Source organism: Pteropus vampyrus, unplaced genomic scaffold, assembly GCF_000151845.1.
Source record: "Pteropus vampyrus isolate Shadow unplaced genomic scaffold, Pvam_2.0 Scaffold306, whole genome shotgun sequence".
Taxonomy (NCBI): Eukaryota; Metazoa; Chordata; class Mammalia; order Chiroptera; family Pteropodidae; genus Pteropus; species Pteropus vampyrus.
Window position 1 is genome coordinate 1,377,598 of NW_011889087.1, and position 19,743 is coordinate 1,397,340.

General features: G+C 48.6%; 2 protein-coding genes across 3 annotated transcripts; both read right to left on the minus strand.

The window, feature by feature from the left end:
- Window positions 1–5,923: 5,923 nt before the first annotated feature.
- Window positions 5,924–11,174, minus strand: HEXIM2 (hexamethylene bisacetamide inducible 2). Its single transcript, XM_023521537.1, is given in 5 exon segments — window positions 5,924–6,952; window positions 9,399–9,438; window positions 9,440–9,503; window positions 10,553–10,638; window positions 11,040–11,174. Coding segments are annotated over 4 exon segments (903 nt in total). The 5' UTR covers window positions 10,557–10,638; window positions 11,040–11,174; the 3' UTR covers window positions 5,924–6,157.
- A 6,285-nt stretch (window positions 11,175–17,459) lies between these two features.
- On the minus strand, window positions 17,460–19,640 carry HEXIM1 (hexamethylene bisacetamide inducible 1). 2 transcript variants are annotated; one of them, XM_023521528.1, is made up of 2 exons: window positions 19,588–19,640; window positions 17,460–18,971 (listed from the first exon to the last, which is right to left on the minus strand). In XM_023521528.1, the coding sequence occupies exon 2, from the start codon at window positions 18,920–18,922 to the stop codon at window positions 17,849–17,851; it is 1,074 nt and encodes a 357-aa protein (XP_023377296.1). In that variant the 5' UTR covers window positions 18,923–18,971; window positions 19,588–19,640; the 3' UTR covers window positions 17,460–17,848. The 2 variants fall into 2 exon arrangements, with proteins under 2 accessions (XP_023377296.1, XP_023377297.1); XM_023521529.1 differs by having other exon boundaries at window positions 19,592–19,634.
- Window positions 19,641–19,743: the final 103 nt, after the last annotated feature.

Here is a 19,743-nt window from a genome sequence, read left to right on the forward strand (position 1 = left end):
TGTGTTCAGATGCGAAAGTTGAACAGTGAAGGAAATTATTGAAAAATAATTATTCATTTGAAATATGGTACTGGAGGAGAGCTGTACATTCCCCTGGCCTATCAGAAAGACACACAGTGGGTCCTAGAGCAAACTAAGCCTGAGACATCGTGGGAGGCAAAAATGACAAAACTGAAGCTGTCCTACTTCGGGCACACCATAAGAAGGCCGAGTTCCTTGGAAAAGGCAATAATACTAGGAAAAATAGAAGGTGACAGGAAAAGAGGAAGACCAAATAGGAGATGGACTGACTCCATCAAAGAAGCCACAGGCATGAGTCTACAGGAGCTGAGCAGGGCTGTTGAGGACACTCATTCATTCATAGGGTCTCCAGAAGTCAGAGCCAACAAAACGGCACTTAACTCACATATAAAGATATAAAGATATGCTTTGGGGACAGGCACAAGCTGCTTTTAAATATATTCTAGAAAAATTAAAAATCTAAGAATATCCAAGAATCTTTAGTAAAAGAAGGGTGATGAGAGAAAATAGAGCTATCAGATAGTAAGGCACATTATGCAGTTACAGTAAACAGAAACCATGTGATTAGTTTCTCTCTAAATGAGATAGAAAACTGGTGGAATAGAAAACTCACGAAAGAGTGTATAAAGGTAATTTATGATAAACATGGAATTTCAAATCATAGTAAAAAGAATTTTGCAATAGTATCGAGATCACACTTGTGTAGCCATTTAGGGGATTAAAAAAAAAGTCCTCAAGCATCTGGAGCTCAGGGGCGGAGGGAGAAGCAGCTGAGGAGCCCTGCCCTAGAGGCCAGGGAAGCAGGAGGGGTTCAGGGGGGATCCTGGGAGTGGGGTGAGTCCAGGGAGGAGTGATGCCTGGGGCTACAAACACAGCTGATGTGAATTACCAGTGAGGACAGTTGGATTAGGGACCCAGAGAAAAAAGATCCTCTTGTCCAAAGGCCCAGGAGGGAAATGGCTGAGGCTGGGACTGAGAAGCCAAGGCAGGCAGGCCAAGCCAGAAAGGACAGTGGGGCCTGAGGACCCAATGGGAAGAGAGGGAGCCTGCAGCTTCCCCCGCAGAGGTCCTCACACTGTGGTAGAGTCTGAATGACTGAATGGGTTTGTGGGGGCCTGAGGAGAACCCCAGAGAGGGAACTGGAGGGAGTTAGAGCCAAGGGTGGGCCCAAGGGGACCTCTGTTCCTTTCTTCTCTGTGGAATGATGGCCTGTGGCAGAGGTCCTGAGGCAGGAGATGGCAGGTGCCTTGAGGGCAGTTCTGGGCATCCCATTTTGGATGGGGTCCAGGGAGGATCTCTGGGACAGGTGGTCTCTGGAATGTCCATGCCTACACGCAGCCGGGACACAGTGGCCAACTGGGAGCCAGCTGCTCAGCCTGTCCCCCTGCCAGGCAAGGCCTGTGCAGTTCCTTCCTGTTTCTGGGTCCACAAAGGCCTTTCTGTTGGGGGGCAGGGGTGAACATTCAGCATGGAGAAATGGGCTAACTGAGCCCCAGGTGAAGGCAACAAAACATCTTCTTTGGGGAAGGAGGAGCCGCCTTCCCACTCCCACTTGCCCTAAAGGGTCAGGGCCCAGGCAGCTGTCTTAGCCCCCACGGAAGCTGCCATTTTAGGGAGGCCAATGGAGAGGGCAAAGAGGAAACTCCTTGCCAAAGATAAGGGGACAGGGACTGAAAAGAATTCCCACGAACCACCCCAGAATGGAGCTAGTCACTTCGGGATTATGCAATGCCCCGCAAGTAGTAAAATTTATGGCCGCTTCCATTTGAGAGCACCTCCCACTCAGCTGACAATTTTCTAAGTCCTTAACTCACTTCATCTCTTTGAAGACAGGACAGCACAATGGCCAAGCGCTCAAATAAAAGCAGACAGAACCGGCTGCAACTCCAGTGTGGCAGGCATGTGGCCTTGGGCAAGTTTCTCAACCTCTCTCTGAATCAAATTTCTTCATCTCATGCCTCTGACCCCAAACCCCATGGTATGTCCCTTGGGGCCTCCTTCACTGCCTGGACCTGGCAGGGAAGAGCCAAGAAGATGGAGGAGGTATTGTATTTTTCAGGTCAAGCAGAGCAATCCCAGACAGAAGCCCCCCGCTAGCCAGGGATAGGTCCTGGAGGGCCCAGAATCCTGGACTGGACTGAAGCCCCCCACCCCCTTGAATAAAGGAGGTGAGGAAGCCCTTGAGTTAGAAGCAGAACTGGAATAGATACCAGGTCTCTGTGACTCCTGGCCTAGTGCTCCCTCCATAACAGGCCCTCAGGGGATCTGTGCTTTTCCAATACGGACCCGAAGAGACTAGTCTTTCCCTCTTAGCTCTACCACCGGAATATCCTGAATAAAAAAAGTCCACAGAGACAGAAGGAAGATTGGCGGTTGTCTGGGCTAGAGAAAGGCAAGAATGAAGAGCTAACAGCTTAATGAGTACAGGTTTTCCTTTTGGGGTGATGATACTGCTAGATCGAGATTGGGGTGGCAGATGCATACACTGTGGATTTACTAAATGCCACGGAATTGTTCGCTTTAAAATGGTTAATTTCATGTTAGGTGAATTCCACCTCAATTGAAAATAAGGGTACCTGTCTGTGGCTAAGAGATTAAAGGAATAAGAAGGGTAGGCAAGTGCCAAGTGGGGGAGGGAAGGTGAAGGAAGGGCTGAGGTGGGAGGCAGGGAGGAGGACTTGGCAGTTGTGCTTTGGGCCTCTGAGCTGTTCGCATCCTCTCAGACTTTAGACTGGAAGCTCCTTGGGGTGGGGGCAGGGACCTCACTTTTTAAGCTATTTTCAGAGCAGAGTGTCATCGCAGGTATATAGATCTTTTAAAACCTCTGACACCAATGGAATGAAATTGAACATGTTAAGCAGTGGGAAGATTACCACCACCCACACCAGGAAGCCAGAATGGCACTGAGCTGTGTGTGTGCCACTTCCAGGCAGCAGGGGTGCTGCCAAGAACTCCCAGAGCAGAGAGGGCCTGTCCATCACCCCTTGTAAGCCCCAGAGCCCCCAGAGGGCAGCACCCACCTGGCTCTGGGATGGGGGAAGGGATTGAGTGAGCACCACGGCTCCTTTGTCAGACCCAGGAAGGAGAGTGGGGCAGCTACAGGAAGTAGGGGAGTGAGGAGTTCCCTCCGGAATCTATCCTCCCCCCCCACTTCCCTCCCCTCTGCTTGCTCAGCTCCTGCACATGCTCAGTATGCCCACGAATTGGGTTGGCTGGGGGAGGGCACTGACTGGCACCCCCACTTAAAGGGCCAGTATCATCTTTGCCTGCACCCAACAGGGGCAATGGGAGCTGGTCACCCTCTTTCCTCAAACTGAATTACTTCACCTCAAGACCCCCTTCCCCACTTCCTGGCAGCTTTTTCCTGCCCCCTCAGCTCCTCTGTCAGTCCCACTACCTCTCATTCCCTGACCCCACTGCAAGCAGGGTCTGTCCAGTGGACACAGGAGTTTCCACCTGGGGGGGAGGAACCCTGGATGGGGAAAAAAGGAGGATCCCAGGCCAGGGTACACAGGGGTCACGGGAAGCTTCTGCTATCCTGTGGGCCTCCCCTGGCCCAGGTGACCAAGAAGGTCCTGGAAAGCAAATGGACATGAGAGAAGTAAGGTACTGAGCATTTGCTCTAGAAAAGCCTGGGGAGGAGAGGGGAGTGTGTCCAAGCCCGCCTTCCGCCTTCCCCAGTTGAAGGGGCTGTGTGTGTGGGTGTGTGTGGCGGGGGCCTCAAGACCAGGCAGCCAGAGAGGGAAAGGGGCAGGCAAAATGAACCTATGCCTGGCTACCACCTGTAGCTAAGCTGCCCTTCCCCAGTAGTGAGCCCAGAGACCCCCCCAGCTACACCCTGGGGTGGGGTGGGGGTGGGGGTCACTGAGGTCAAGGAACCAGATGGGTTCCAGGGGTGACACTCACTCTTCTTTACTAATCCCTTTCAGCCCCTCCTGACACTTTCTCAGCTCATACACTTCTTTGTTTTCTTCTTGCCCCATCCTGTCCCCCACCAGCCTTGGGAAAATTAACCCACCTGGGTGCAGCCCTAACCAAGAGCCCTTCAGCCATTGTGTGTGTGTGTGTGTGTGTGTGTGTGTGTGTGTCTGTGTGTGTATTGGAGGTGGGGAGGACCAGCTGGCAGCTTTCCAGTTTCCAGGTTCCTCAGCCTCTGGGCCAAGCATAGCTCCTCACCTGTCCCCTCCCCTATCTGCAATTCTTGCCTATTCAGGGAAATGATGGCTCAAGCCACCTCCTGGACACGCCCCCAGCACCTGGACACACCCCCAGCACCAACTTCCTCAACACAACAAGCACACCCATCCCCCAGCACCCACATCCATCCCCCCGCCCCCCCCCTCTCCAGCAGCCCTCTGGAATCTTCTCTCCCTCCCAGTTACTAACTCCTCTGGGTAAACAACCTTTGTCCTTGCCTTCCTCCACCCCTCTCCCTTGGGGCCCCTTGCTGAGGAATGCAGCAGCTGGGAGGCTGCCCAAGCCTGCCCAGGGGCCTTTGGGTCCCTGGCTAGTACCCCACAATGGAAGGCAGGCCTCAGGCCAGTGTTTCTGGAGGCTGGAAAGCCACATCCTTTCTGAGTCTTGGGTTTCCCATCTGCAAAATGGGAACAATTATTCCTCTGGCCCTTTCTGACAGAGCTGCCCCAGATCAAAGGGAGCGGGGCTAAAACCCTTGGCCAGGGTTTTAGGGGCAGGCTCCACAGGGATGGGAGATTTTGCTCTCTTGAAATCCATCCCTTCCTAGAATCTATTCTTGCCTTTCGTCATTGTAGAAGGCACTGGTGAGGCCTGGGTGTGGCAGGGCAGAAATGAAAGTTGTCCTGGCAACTCGCGGGGTTCATCAACATTTCCATTTAGTAGGTCCCAGGCCTGAGCTCTTCTCTTGCCCAATGTGGCCTGTCAAAATGAGCCTTCCTGGAATGGAAGCTAGGTCAGGCCAGCCAGGCCTCTGCCCCTCCCTGTGCAAGGTGGCAGAGCCAACACAGGCTCAGTGGTGAGTTGACTAACTTCCCCCTCCACCACTTCAGATTGACACTCTGCAGGTCTAGCAAAGATGTTGGGAGAGTGATTCAAGGAGAGACAGTGTCTGGGGAAGGGTGGGTCTGAGAGTGAGGGGTGTGTGAGCTCCTTTCACAGCCCAATACTGCTGGCATGTTGGTGGTTATCTGCATCAGGCTGACTCAGCTCTCTACTATATGCAGACAGGTAAGGGGCTCACTTCAGAGAAGCAGGATGCATAGATGCACAGCTGGCACCAGGAAAGCCAGGCCACCAGCTCTGCTAAGGATCGATTCACTGTCCCTCTCTGCCTCTTGGTCTGATTTTTCATCAGGAGAAAACTGCCCTTCAGTGCTTACTTGTAAGCCTCTTCCAGGAGGTAAACTGACGATTAACCTCCTGCCCAACCCCTGGCTGGGACGTGTAGGGGGTGGGGGACTGTCAGGGACAAGGAGACACCCAGACCTCCTCTAGCCCAGCCTTCTACACTATGGGAAAGATGGGGAGAATACAGGGATCCTGGGAACAAACTCTGAAGGAACCTCTCAACCTGGGCCTTCTCCAAAAGTCCCAGCTCTCTCGTCTGAGGAAGCTCCCAGCTCTTCCCATCAGTCTAACATCTTAAGTCGAGTTCCGGCTGAACCCAGGGGTTCCTGATTGAGCCCCTCCCACTTCAGCATCCTCCTCTATAAAACCTCGAAGCAGTCTGATTATTGCTGACACACGACACACAGAGAAGAATTCAGGCATCCTGGAGATCTTGCTAGGTCTCCAGTGTAGAGGTCTGCTGTCCTCCCAGGTGTGGGGCAAGGGGGGGGGACTGGAACCCCAAGATCCAAACCTCTCTGAGACAAATGTGCTTTGATTCTCAGCACCCTAGTGAAATCAGTCCAAGCCACTCACATTTGATTTCCCCAAAACCATTTAATTTCTTTGTGAAAAATAAGGTGACACCAAAGAACAAACCGTGGAAATGACAGGTGGAAGTCTGATCCTGTTTTAGCTGTTCTCATGGGGCACGAGGTTTCTGAGAGTGGTTTTCATCTGACACCTGCCTCTTTGAGACCCAGCTGGCCTGAGTGTGTATGAAATGGAACTGTGTCCTTAGGTCAACGTGGCTGGGGAGAGGGGGGCACCCCTAGGTGCCCAGCTCCCCACCACCTGAGCTGCCCTCTCGGTTCCACATTTCATTCTCCTGCCGAAGCCGCTGGTTCTCTGTCCGGAGCCTCTCTACCTCTGCAGCCAGCTCCTCCACCTGACGACAGGACTGCCGGCTGGTGCATCTCTGCAGCTGCTGCAGCCTCCTTGTCTCCTCCTCGGCCTGCGACAGCCTCCGCTCCAGGTCCAGGTAGTCTTGCACCAGCTCCTGCTTGCTGCGGCCCTGCAGCCTCTCAGTATGGTAGCGCTCATAGGCCTCCGAGAAATCTCTCTGCTGGAACTCACCGTGACCGTGGCCCAGCCTGTCGCTGTCCCCTGCCTCGCTCTCTCCACTGGATCCTGGGTGGGAGGCCCCATGAGGCACATCCAGGTCGGGCTCCTCAGGGTCTCGGTCATTCATCAGGAACTGGGTGGTGTTGTAGGGCGCCACGGGCTGGCCCTTGGCAAACATCTCCTCGCGGACCCGGGAGGCCCTCTGGCTCTGCCTCTCATCCCGCTGTTGCTTCTCGGCCCAGCTCAGTTCCAGGTAGGGCCGCCAGTGCCGCTTGCGCTTTGAAGGCCGCCTGCGGTGTTTCTTCCGGCCCAGCACAGACTCCACTGAGCAGCCCCTTGGGCTCTGGGTCTGGAGGCCCCTACTTTTCCAGCCGAGGTCACTGCCAGCCCTCATAGGATCTTCCTCCTCTGAGTGGCTCTCCATGCGGGGTGTCAGGGGCAGGGAACCGCCAGGGTCGTGAGGCTCAGCGGGTATTGCTGGGCTCCCAGGAGCACCAGGGGTCTAAAGAGAGAGCATGAGGAAGGATGGATCACAGCCAGGCTGTCCCTGGTGGTGAAATCCTTCCCTGTCCCCCACTGCCTAAAGCCAACCTTTCTACACCCAGCTAACTTGGTCCCTCTCTAGCTCTCATCCTTCTGCAACCATCTGTTTGTTTATGGCTTACCTGTCTACCGTCTGTCCCCCAACCCACCCCAAGCAAACTCACAGCGAGAGCAGGAATTTCACCTGTGTTTTTCACTTGGTAATTTCAATGCATAGAACAGTACCTGGCACAGAGCAGGCACTCAATAAATACTATCTGAATGAATGAAGTAGGGAAAAAAAAGAAAAGCAGGATGGAAAGTGGCTCCTGATGCATTTGCTTGATCAAAAGCCCAAATGGCACTTGTTCTTCCCTCTTCCTAGAAAACTTGTCTTTCAGACAGAGCTGGCTTGCTTCATGGGCGAGTGATCCATGCAGTCACACAGAGCCCCCCTCCCCTTTAGAAAGGCCCCACCCCACACTTTGCTTAATGCTCTGCTGTCACTACCTTGAACTTCTTAATAATTTTTTAAGAAAGAGCCCTTTGCACCGAGCCCCGTAAATTAAGTAGCTTATCCTGCTTCCAGCTATTTGGATAGCTGACTCTTTTTTATCCTTTAGGGCTTCGTTCCAATGTCACCCCTTCAGAGAGGCCCTCACTGACCTATCTAATGTAGCGTCCATCTCCCCTTCCCACTGACTCCATTATCACATGACACAGTTAACATCCTATGTTGAATTTAGCACATTCACCATCTCTCTTCCTCCTCTAAGAACATGCCCTGTGTGTTCAGTTCACCACTGTGTCCCTGTGCAGGACCCAAGGTGAGTGCTTAACAAATATGTGAGAGAGGGATCCAGAAGATATTGGAACACAAGACTCTCCTTTCTCTCATTCTGGGGTGAAGAGACGGAATACATTTATTCTAGGCAGAAGTTGGTATCACTCTTCCTTATGAAGGGCAGCAAAGAGGTTCTCACTCGGGAGAGGAAGAACCAACCCCCAGCCTGCAGCTGAGAGAGTTCTAGAACTTATCTAAGAGGTGGAAAGGACTCTATCAAGAGAGTATGTGTCCCAGGCATCTGGTTATCTTTGTCGTGGTGAGGGTGGGAATACTATGTGTGGGGGATGGGGAATGAGTAGCTCTAAGTTTGTGGTTTGGGGAATTCTAATAATAACTACTACCACTGACTGGTATGTTGTTTTATAATGGATAACATGGTTCAGGGACACGTGAGCGTGAGTCCATACAAGCAAAGGGTATGTACTGGGGGATGCAGCCCTGTAAAAGCTGGAGGTGTGTTAAGTGTCTTTTGAAGACTGAAAAGAACGTCAGAGAAAAGGAGGAATGTTGGAGGGAGGGAGGGAGTGAGGTCTGTTGTGTTGTGTTGTATTGTTACTTCACCTGCAGGGAGATCATCAATCAAGAGTGATAGCCCTTGTCTCCATCAGTGTCTTTGGCCAAATGAGACAGAGATCTGCCCCACCTGGAAGAGGCAAGGCCGCTGGGAACTATGAGGCAGGGTAGCTTGTTTGTGTGTGCACAATCATTCACCTGCTCCCAATCCTCAGCAAATGTCCCCTAATAATCTTTCCCCTCATCTAGGCCAACCCTGCCCCTAAGCCCCACATACTTCCTCCCTCCCCGCGCCTCTCCCCCCAACCCCACCACCCGCCCCCAGGCTTGTCCTTCTACCACTGTTACCATTATTGCAGGCAAGCTGTGTGACCTGAGCGAGTCATTTGCCCTCTCTGAACTTTCTAGTACAGACATGTCATGAAACCCAAATTAAATAAATCCAGAAAACATTGGAAGTGGCTAGATAGGGTGAGTCAGAGGAGCTGAGTTCCCTCCTCAACTGTAGAGAGTAGGGGATTAGGGAAGAATGGACAAGGTGGAGGCAGTGAGAGAAAGCATGGGCCTGGAGGATTTGGGCTTCTGTTGTCAGATCAGAGGTGACATTCTGAGGGCCTGATACAATCTGTCTCTCCGTCTCTCCTGGGTGACATCCTACCCCCTACTCATCTCAAATTATGAACCAATTGCTCAAACTATTTTCCACATTTCACACTTGGTCCTCAGCCCAGACAAAATGCAAGGCAGGGTTGTATTGTCAGAAGCCCCTAAGTTTAAAAGCTGGGTCTGTTGCTTGCTGGCTGCATGATTCTAGAAAAGGTATTTCAGCTCTGAGAACCCTAACTTCTTTGAAATGGAAACAATAAATCCTACCTTGAAGAGCTACTAGGATTGGTCATGAGATAGCACAGATTTAGTGTCTGGCATATTGCCCAATGCATAGTAGGGACTCATTTAAAAATATTGCTTTTCCATATCTGCCAACACATCTGAGACAAGAAGCCAAGATTCCAGATGGCAGGATCCACGTTCAGGGCACTCAGGTGGTTGGGAGGGTGAGCCTTACCTTGGCCTCCTCCAGGGCTGCTGGTGATTCTGTATTTGTTGGTCTGGTTCAGAGTGGCCACCTTCTTCTGTTCCAAATCTCCCAGCAGATGCCTAGTGACACCTGCTTTAAATAACAACAGAAACCTAAGACCTGAAGAATTTTCAGGAAGACTCTGGCTGCCCAGGAATTATTTTACCAAGGCAGCAGCAGCCATTTTGTAGCACCAGGCTACACACCCCTATTTTCAAATGAAGGCCCCAAAGGCTGCCTCCACACCCTGGTTTTCACACCTCCAGCCAGCAAAGGGCCAAATGGGAATTAAGAAGTCATTTTCCCAATCCTGTTTCTCAGGCCCTAGGCCAGGGCTTACATTCTACACTGCTCTCCTGGAAGTCACTGAGGCCCAGGCCGGCAACTCTAGAAAGTTAGACCTAAGCTTTGTTTGTTACCCCAAAAACCAAAGGAGGAAAGACTGCCTGGGGAGGACAATACACCTACAGCAATGGCCTGGAGAGGCTAGGAGTGCAGTGGATCAGTGGCTCCGACAAGAAAATATGTAGCAAGTTCAGATGGGGTCCTTTCCAGAGGGTCTCAATCTTAACTGCAGGCCCCTACCTCCTCCCCGCTACCTCCTCCCGAGGCTGGGCTCCAGAAGTCAATGCTTCAAGAAAGTAGGCTGGGCCTGGGCTGAGCCTGGGCCTTTCATCTACAGGGCCTGGCCCACCTCCCTCTTTCCTCTCAGGATGGGGAAACAGAGGAAAGGGTAAGAAGTCTTCGCATTACACGCAACTGAAAGGAAAACCCAACTGGGATAAGGATGGATTCCTTGGGAGAGGGAAAATGATCCGGGAAGGAGGTTTTACAAAGGCGGAAAACTGACCTATTTGTTGTCAAGGGCTATGCACACGATTACATCTGTGTGTCTTTCTGTGCGATCGCCTGCCTGTGCAATTGCCAAAGCTTCAACCCTACCTCTTGCTGCAGTTGCAGCAGCTCTGGTCAAGCCGCCAAGGCACTAAGGTTGGGGGAGGGGACAGCTTGACAGCGCGGTGCCTGCTGGGGATGGTAGTTCTTCTAGCCTGGAAAGGCTGACCAAGATCCTGTCACGTCAACAGCCACACTAAGAACTCCAAATCCCACCTACCCTTGCGCGGGTGTCGTAGTGCCCTCACCCATGAATTCTTTGATTGGTCAATTCGTCTGCCAATATTCCCACTTTCGTCAACGATTGGCTGTGCGGAAGCACACCGGGAACCGCCTTTCAAGTTCAATTAAAGAGTTCATTGATGGCGTTAATCTCTACCAGGCAGAAAATAGATCCGGCTGATAGGGGAGGGGCTTGGGGGGCGGAGGGATCCTCGGCCTCAGAGGAAGGCGACGGGAAGAATCGGTGGCCGCCGCCGCCATTTTGGGCTGGGAGGAGGCAGCGGAGGGACTCGCTGCGCAGTGAGAGCACCCCTGTGGGGGGGTGGTCCGGGCGCGGGGAGAGGCCGGGCCGAGTGGGCTGCCTGAAGTGGCGGCGCCGGGAGACAGCGGGAAGTGGGACCGGGGACCGGAGGGGTGAAGGTTGGCGTCTCCCCGGCCGGGCCTGGTCCTCAAACCGTCCCGGCAGCCCCGCAGCCTCGCCTCTCACAAAGGGCGGGGTTCTTGGGTAATTACCGCGTGTTTCCCGAGACCCTAGCTGGGGAGAGACCGGGTGAAACTTCTCTCCTCTGCTTTCCTTTCTCGGGGGTGCAGATCTTGTGGTCGAGCTCTGCCAAGTTCTTTCCCTATCTCCGTTCGGCCTGGGTATGGCGGCGAGGCCCAGCGTAGCGGGACCCCTACTTCGACGGGCGAGGTGGGAGCGACACCAGATTCCAAAGACTGGCGCCACGGGGGAGGGTGGAGGTCGCAACACTGGCCCTTGCTGCGCATCCCTCTGGCATGGCAGTGAGCTGGAGCCTCCGAAGTTGGAGAGTCCGGTGCACCCACCATCTACCCCCATACACCAAGGCCATTTGATGGCCCGGGTTGCAAAAAGAAACAGTCTTCTTCTTACTGTAAAACAACCACTAATTTCTCCTGGGACCAGCTAGATAGGGGCATGTAGACACCTTCACGAGCCCAATGCTTGGAAATTTCTGAGCGCTCTTGGCCTCAGGGTTTATCCTATCCAGCCCCGATTCGTGGACCTCGCACGTTGCCAGCCACTTTGGGAAACACCGAAAGTGTGCTCTTTTCACCTCTCTTGAAAGTTTACACCAAAGGGGGATGATGAGTTGTTGCCCTTTACAGGGTTGGGACACAAAATAACTTAAGAGTCGCCATGGCCCATTTCAGATGCTTTAGGAACATCTGTTTGCATTTTGAAATCTGAGCCATAACTTTTACCAAAACTTGGGAGAAATGTATGCCCTCCTAGAGGAAAAAACGAACTGATTCCAATGTAATCTTTATCAGACTACAAATTCTTTCCACTTTAAAGAGCTTTTTTCCACAAAGTATATAGAGTATTTTGCCACTGGTGCATTGTTGCTAGGGAACCTCAATTTTGAAATTCCAAGTAATTGAGAATCTCTTCTGTAGATCCTAGATGCTACCAAAATAGAAGTTGCAGGTTGGAGCTACTCCACATGCGTGGAGTTTGGGGAGTAGGGGAGATCTGCTTTGAAAAAAATAAATACTCATCCTTACATTACAGCTGTAACAGCTTCTTAAAGTATGAAGTTCTTTTGAATTGCAGATTAAACCATTTTGTTTCCTACTGCTCGAAATCTAAATTCAGAGAGAGTTATAGCTCAGAGATATCTTAATTTTGTTGCCAAAATGTCAGTTAAAATTTTGCCTACATAGACTCTGAAGTAGGCGAGTGACTGGGCAGTGAACTTTATCTTTGAGAGTACCTTGTGATGAAAGTCATTGTCAGTTACAGGTGGTCAAAGCATTCCTAAGCCTTTGGGAATGACAAAAACCTTGAAAAGTTCTTCAGAACTGAATTCCTGTTACTCCTGTCAATAAAAAAATTTTTTTTTAAGTTGTAAAAATGACAGTTCCATAGCTTTAACTATTTTCTCCTGCCCCCCAGAGGTTCTTAGAGAAAGTCTCAGAAATGGATTGCAAAGAGATGATCACCATTGACTCCAGTTCTTAATTCAAAATTTGAACCACTTAATCCTAAATGAAGCTTCAGTATACTTGATTCATACCATAGATTGACTTTTGGCTTGTGTCGTGTTCATTTTACACTGTCTTCAGATCAAGAGAAGATTCAAGTTAGGAAAAGCTGACACTAATTTGGTAGGAGTTAAGTTAAATAGTTATAGGAGCTGAAAGGGCCTCTGAAGATTATGGTTCTCTCAATGAAGGAGGATCACAGACTCTTGTGATTCATCCTTCATTATGAAGTAATCTAGTTAAACCTTTTGATGTTACTAAAAAGAGTATTGTACCAGGTGTAAAAATTTGTTATTTATAAAGATGAAAGCTTACATCTTTAAGGTTGACCCATATACATTACCATTCCCTGATAAGAAAAGTTGGGAATAAAACCAGTTTGTTAATGGTCCCTTGGTTATCCACTGAGGAAAACAGGACTGGAAGTTAGGAACTCCAAATTCTGTTTCTGAGTGTGCTACCACCGACTTGGCTAGAGGCCAGATCTTGAAGATTAGGCCAGACTGTTGTTGCTGAGTCTGTTGTCATCTAATGTTCAACCAGACCTTCAACTTCCTCCTTAGCTCTCCCCTTTCAGATGAGTTGCTTTGTGGTTTATGACAAATTCTACAAACCTTATATGCCTCAATTTCTTAACTTGAAAATGGTATCAATGCTGCCTCATAAATACCTTGAAGAATAACTATCCTGCAGTGACTGTCTAAAGATTTACTGACTAACTTTGTTATTTGGGAACTTTAGAACTTCTGCTGTCAAAGGTTTGGGGGCAGTTGGGAGGGCTGCTTCACTGAAGTGTGCCTATGGCAGCACGAAGGGAGCCCATCCAAATAGGGTCAGTCTCTCAGGGTACCAAGCAGTTGTTATTGTGAAGTCTTGGACATTTTACATTTGCCTAATGGCCAACTCCTAGGGACTAATGACTGTGTAAGCAGGATTCATTGATTCTTTGCAGCGGCCCTCTTCAGGATGAAGATGCTCACTTCTAAACGATTTGATTTCCACAGATTTTTACAATCTATTTAGCTCTCACCATTCTCTGCCTTTCATCTAAGTTGTTCTATGTTTGCTGTTTTATTAAGTACACTTTTAGTAATAACTAGAGGAAAAGGTAGAACTAACCTCTTCGACATTCCCTTCCATCCTCCAATATGGCCTTATACTTTTGTCCTAAAGTTGTACTGGAGTTATCCAGGTATGCAGAATTACATGTTTAGGGCAGGTTTCAGAACTTCAAATTAACCTCCTCCACTACCACTCTGGAGATAAGGACAAGTTCTGCTGAATAGCTCATAAAAGTAGTGATGCTATCATTTTCTCAAATTCTTGTGCATGGAGTACTCTAAAGCTCCCATGTTTTCCTTCAGGAATAGCCTTTTTGTTCACCACAAACCCAGGGCTTTTTAACACTTCATACAAAGTCAGTAAATGTGTCAGATAGAATGTGACTTCAGATGAGTTTACAATTTCCTTCTGAATGTTTCCTCTTCTTGGAAAAAATGTATAAGCCAGTGTAACTGCTCTTGGTGTGCTGTATTGAAAGATCACAGTATTTCAAAAGACCAACAGTTTGCTCTAGTACTCAACCATTTGAAAGATTTTTGATGATGTGCAAAGGTTTATTAGTAAAGTACTAAGATTATTCCTACTGTTGACCATGTTGTTACATTTGTCATAATTGAACTGCCTCTAAGTAAAACCCAAGAAAAAGTTTATTTGGGAGGATTTATGAGAGGTACATTATTGATCTGTTTAAAACCCAGCCTTTGTTTTTTCAACAAGAAATGGGATGAGGTTGTAAGCTTTCCAGTATTCAAAAACTATTGGAAAATTGGCCAAAGATGGAATCTTTGGTCAGCAGATTCTGTTGTGCTGAGGGCCTGCATTTGACATCTTCTTTCTTTTAAAAATTGCTTCTCATTTTAGCATCAACCATTTACACTTTACGTGAGAAAGAATAGTAAAGTGGAATTTTATTTGACCTTGTCAAATGTGAAAAATTTTTTAAACAAAAACTCATACACCACATGTACTTAGGTACAAATACTATCTTTTCTCTAGCGGACTTTTCTATCACACTGTCATGAATATTTGTTGCCAGCTGTTCTTGGTGTAAGTGGCCAGGGGGACACTTGTAGTATATTACCTAATGTTTGACTAAATATAGTCAGCCCTTGATTTTCTGAAGGTAATTATTTCTCGAATTCACTCTGGTTTCTCTTACTTTTTTTCTTCATTCACAATTTCTCTTGCAGTTAACTTCTGTATCTTCAAAGTCGATTTTGGTTTCTAACTTGAGGTCATTAGGATAAATATATTTACATTTCCCCCAGCAAAGGATTTTTATATAAAATTTATATAAATTTTTGCATTTATACTTTTATAAATCCTGAAGTAAAAATTAAAATACTGGTCAAATGGGCAACTGCTGGATGATGTGCAGCACATTTTAACACTATCATTTATTTATAGCAGTTATAAGGTAGGCACAGCCTCATTTTGCTTATGAACAGTGAGGCTGAGAGTCTGAGCCATGTGTCTAGGGTTGCACTGCTGGGTACATTAAAGGTATGACTGGGACCCTGGTATTTTGACTCTTAGCCTAGTCCAGTTTTTATCATATTTCCTCTCTTTAGCGATATCTAGTCTATTTTTCAGAACTAAGTCAATCTGGAACTCCCTGGTGTTCTCTCTACAAACTGAAATTTAAAGGCCCCTGTCTCCTGAGGGCCTTTTTATGTTATAGGATAGACCAAGAAAAGTTTTACTTACTCAAAGGCTGATTAAGCTGCCCAGCCAGCTCTCTCAAGGTTTGGGAATCGCTTTGCTCTGGATGAATACTCTGACCCCAGTATTAGAAAGGAAACAAACTGAAATTGCCAATGTAAAACAGTGTCTTTTGTGCAGCTCATTTGAAATGTTTGGCAGAGAGACATCAGTGAAAAGCTAGAATGGACTCGAGGATCATTTGTAATCACAACTCCGTTAATATAGGTAATTCAGTCTTCTCTCTCCCCTGAGATCAATATGCTAGTCAAATGTTTCAATGTAGAAAGTGTTGATAGAAACTGAAATTTCACACAAACCTTATCATTCTAGGAACATAAATGCAATAAATATAGTAAAATGCCAGTGCCTTTGAAAGCAAAATTCAGAAAGTTACATAGTTCAAGGTAAATCAGAGTAATTTAAGTTATTTAAAACTAAATATTTGTATATATATTTTTAAAAACGGAACGAAATTGCCCCCCAAAAAGAAAAAAATAACAATTTTTTCTGATAAGTACACTTACAAAGTTTTTCCAAGGCATAGGGGAAACACAATCATTATACATAAATCTTATTAAGGAGATTCTAAAATCTGGGGTTATCAGTGCTGCATCCCAGTGCAGAGGTTTCTGCTCTGCACTGTAAAGCCAGAGGGCAGTGTTGCTGCCTTTCAACTAAACATCCAGGTTTCTGGGACTGCTGCATGACATCATAGCAGAAGGAAAATTAAAAACACAAAAACTATTTCAAAATAGACATTTAATGTAGTTTTAGGCCAAAGGAAAAACTGATCAGATATTGTCTCCAGTGGACCACATACCAGAATAAAGCCAGCTCAGACCAGCTTTGAAGGCCCCGAGTCAGTCTTGACTGGCATAATTTCTTGATTCATTGATTTGTGTATGCTTCTTACGCATTATAAGGTGCATTTCACTCTTGAAGTTCCCACCACTTCCACTATTTTATTTAACTGCAAAAGCAAGCTTTCCAATAGGATTTTTTTTTTAACCTTCAAGAGGTTTGACAATCTCATGATTCTCTTGAATTCTTTGCCCCAGAAAAATATACATATAACACAAGTCAACATATACTTTTATAGGGTTTGTGGACCCCAAAGCCCTGCTGTAGTTTCTAAGGCTCCAAGTTAAGGAACCCCTGTGCTAGTGATTTAAGTAGTGCAATTGCCCTAAGGAAACACTAACAGGGCAGTGAAGATTGGCTAGGTGAACCATGGGGATAGCAGGAAAGTCTTTTCTTACTCTTTTGATTTGGGGGCAGAAATTCCCAGGGTCTCCCTGCATTATCAAGAGTAGGACTCCTCAAGAACTGCAGCTATCAGCACAGTTTAGGGAGACAGAACAGCAGATGTGTGAGGAATGTGCAGGGTTCTCACTCAGCCCCTAAGGAGTTAAATTAGCTCCCGAACCAGCAGCTTTGTATTTGAAATACAGTGAGGGACATTTCTAATTTTAATTTGACCCTCATGGAAAGATGGACAGCTTCTATTCCTTTTTTTGGTATAAGGAGCTCCTAAGTATTGCATAATTAGGGTGAGTCCTTGGAATGCCCCAACAGCCATTTCCTCCATAAATCCGATATTCTCTACCTCTAAACAACCTAAAGAGGTGCCCCATGAGTTTTATCCAACCATTGCTTTTCCCTAAGCAAGAGCTTTACCAAGAGCCTCTTGCGGGCGTCCAGAAACTCCTTCCAGCCTCATTGGTGGGGGGTGAGGGATTACTAAAAACCTACTTGTAGGAATGAAATGAGGCTGTCAGTTATCTGCCAAATTAGGTTTACATTTCTGTTAATAGACTTCTGAATAGCTAATGAGAAGCAGAATTAAAGTTTAAGCTGCTGATTGTAGCCACTTTCTACTTCCCAAACATCCAACACTGGTTTTCTTTCTCCAACATCAAGAAAAAAGGCACTAGAAAGCAAACACATTTAAGTTCGAAGCTATTTAAATCTTTATACTTTGCCTGAACTATATATTACAGCACACTAAAACCCATTCAAGGGAAAACCTGGCAAATTGAAAATTCACCCATTAAAGATTTTTTTCAAACTGACCTATTTAATGATTTCTTTGCCCCCAAAAAATGCAGTTGCATAAAATCAGCGCTATTTTGAATTAGCTCTAGAAATCACACAACTATGTTACATTTACAAGTATTAAATTTATTATATCTAGAATTTAATTGTTCTCAGATTTGGCCACCTTATAGCTTTAAGGAAGGGATTTTTAACAAAAAAAAAAAATGCATTATAATTTGGTCGAATTACTTGCACATAAAAAAAAAAAAAAAAACACTTCCAAAAAGAAACACAAGAAAAGCAACCCTCAGTTTCACATAATTAAAGAACAGGAGAAAGCACGCAAGCTACATCATAGCTAAATTTACCAAACCAACCAAAGCCGGGGGGATTTTCTCTTCTGATTATGTCATAAAAAGGTCCACTGTCTTATATACACATGTATATAATGTTACATTCCATCACTGTAAAAAGTCCCCTTTGCCCGCCCCCCCCCACCCCAAAGTTTCAATCTAGTCTCCAAACTTGGACAGCGGCGCTCGCTCCTGCTGTCGGTGCAGTTCGTTCTCCGTAAGCAGCTGGAGGTTTTCGGCGCGCAGCCGCTCCAGCTCCAGCTCCAGCTCCCGCACACGCGCGTCGTCGCTGCCCAGCCGCTTGCTTTCCAGCCGCAGCCGGTTATTCTCGTCCTCCATGCGCGAGAGGCACTTCTCCAACTCCAGGTACTCCTTGATGAGCTCCTGCTTGCTCATGTTCTGTAGGCTCTCCGCGTGGTACCGCTCGTATGTCTCCGAGAAGTCCCGCTGCAGAAACTCGCTGCCGTCTCCTCCCATCCCATCGCTGCCCCCATCCTCCTCGCCCGCTTCTTCCATAAAGTCCTCATCGCTGGTGTCGTCGGATTTGGCGGCAGCCCTCTTGGGGTAGAAGCCTGTTTTGAGATCTGGCTCCTCCTGGTCGTGATCATCCATGAGGAACTGCGTGGTGTTATAGGGTGCGACCGGCTGGCCCTTGGCGAACATCTCGGCTCGAATCCTCGAAGCTCGCAGACTCTGTTTCTCGTCGAACTTTTTCTTCTCCTCCCAGGTCAGCTTGTAGTACGGTTTCCAATGCCGCTTCTTCTTGGAGGGGCGTCTCCTATGTTTTTTCTTGCCCAGCTGTCTCAGCTGCTGTCCCCATGACTCCTCGCCTCCTGCGGCAGGCGCCCCCAACTTGTTGGCCTCGGCGTCATGACATGGCTTGGCGAGCGGTTCGGCTTCGGGCCTCGGTTCCCCTCCCGCCGTTGGCGGGGGTACTCTGCCAGCGGACAAGTCGTCCCCATTCTGGCCCTTCTCGCCGGCTTCCGGGCAGCTAAGTTCTGGACAGTCCTGGTTCTGCAGAGGAGGCGGCTGGGGCCCCAGGCTCCCTTCCCCCTCCTGCCCTGGACGGCCACCCGACTGGGGGGACGCTGTCGATTGCCACCTACTGTCCTCCGGCACCCGCTCCTCCGCGCCTGGGGGGCGATCAGGGTTCCGCTCTTCATGGACGGCAGCAGCACCTGTACAGTTGCTAGTTTGAGGCTGGTGCTGATATTCCAAGAGTGGCTCGGCCATGGCTAAGAAAGTACTCTTCTCGAAGTTTGAAAATTTTTGGCTGTAAGTCCTTAAAGAAAAGAAGGTTTTTCTTTTTAAAAATGTCCAACAGAGTCCACTTCGGTCAGTAATTCCTGCAGTGACGCCTTTAGCCAGTCCTGTCAGCCAACTCCAATTGCAACTTGGAGGAGCTCAAGTCAGTAAAGGGTTAAAGACCCACAGCGCGGCCAAATAGCGGGTCCAAGGGGGTGCAGCAGCAGGAACAAAACGTAATGTGCGGAGGGGGGTGGGCCTCAAGCCTCCCAGCAGAGCGCCCCCACGATGCAGGAATAGGTGGGCAAGGAGATGCGATTAAGTCCAACGGGTTAAACCCAGCCCCGAAGGGGTTAAAACTACCCGATGACGCTGCCTCCAAGGGGCCGGATCCACAAAGGGTTAAATCCCCTGCCGCAGAGCTCACAAGGGGTTAAGGTCCCAGAGCCACCTCCTCCCACTTCCACGGGTGTCGCTCCAACCCGAGCTCCCAGGTCCCTAGGCCCGGCCGGAGCCTCATCCGAGGACAGACAAACTCATCTCCCCTTTGGCTCGATGCTCTGCTCAGCTCAGTTCTCCGCCTCCTCCTCTTTTCCTCCCTCCTCCCCCTACCAGCTCCTCTTCCGCCTCCTCCCCCAACTTCCCTTCCCAACCTGCCTCTCCACCTGCCAACTTCCAACTGCTGCCTCCTAGTCCTCTGCGCCGCTTTTATATAGAAGCCAGTCCGCCCCGCCTATGCGCATGCGTGATGGAGTAGCCATTGCAGGAAGCTGGGAGTCGTAGTTCCCATCTTTCGGGCCCGCCGTCTT

What these genes read in the sequence shown, in the direction of transcription:
- HEXIM1 (XM_023521528.1), bottom strand. Translation starts at nt 18,922, where the DNA reads ATGGCCGAGCCACTCTTGGAATATCAGCACCAGCCTCAAACTAGCAAC.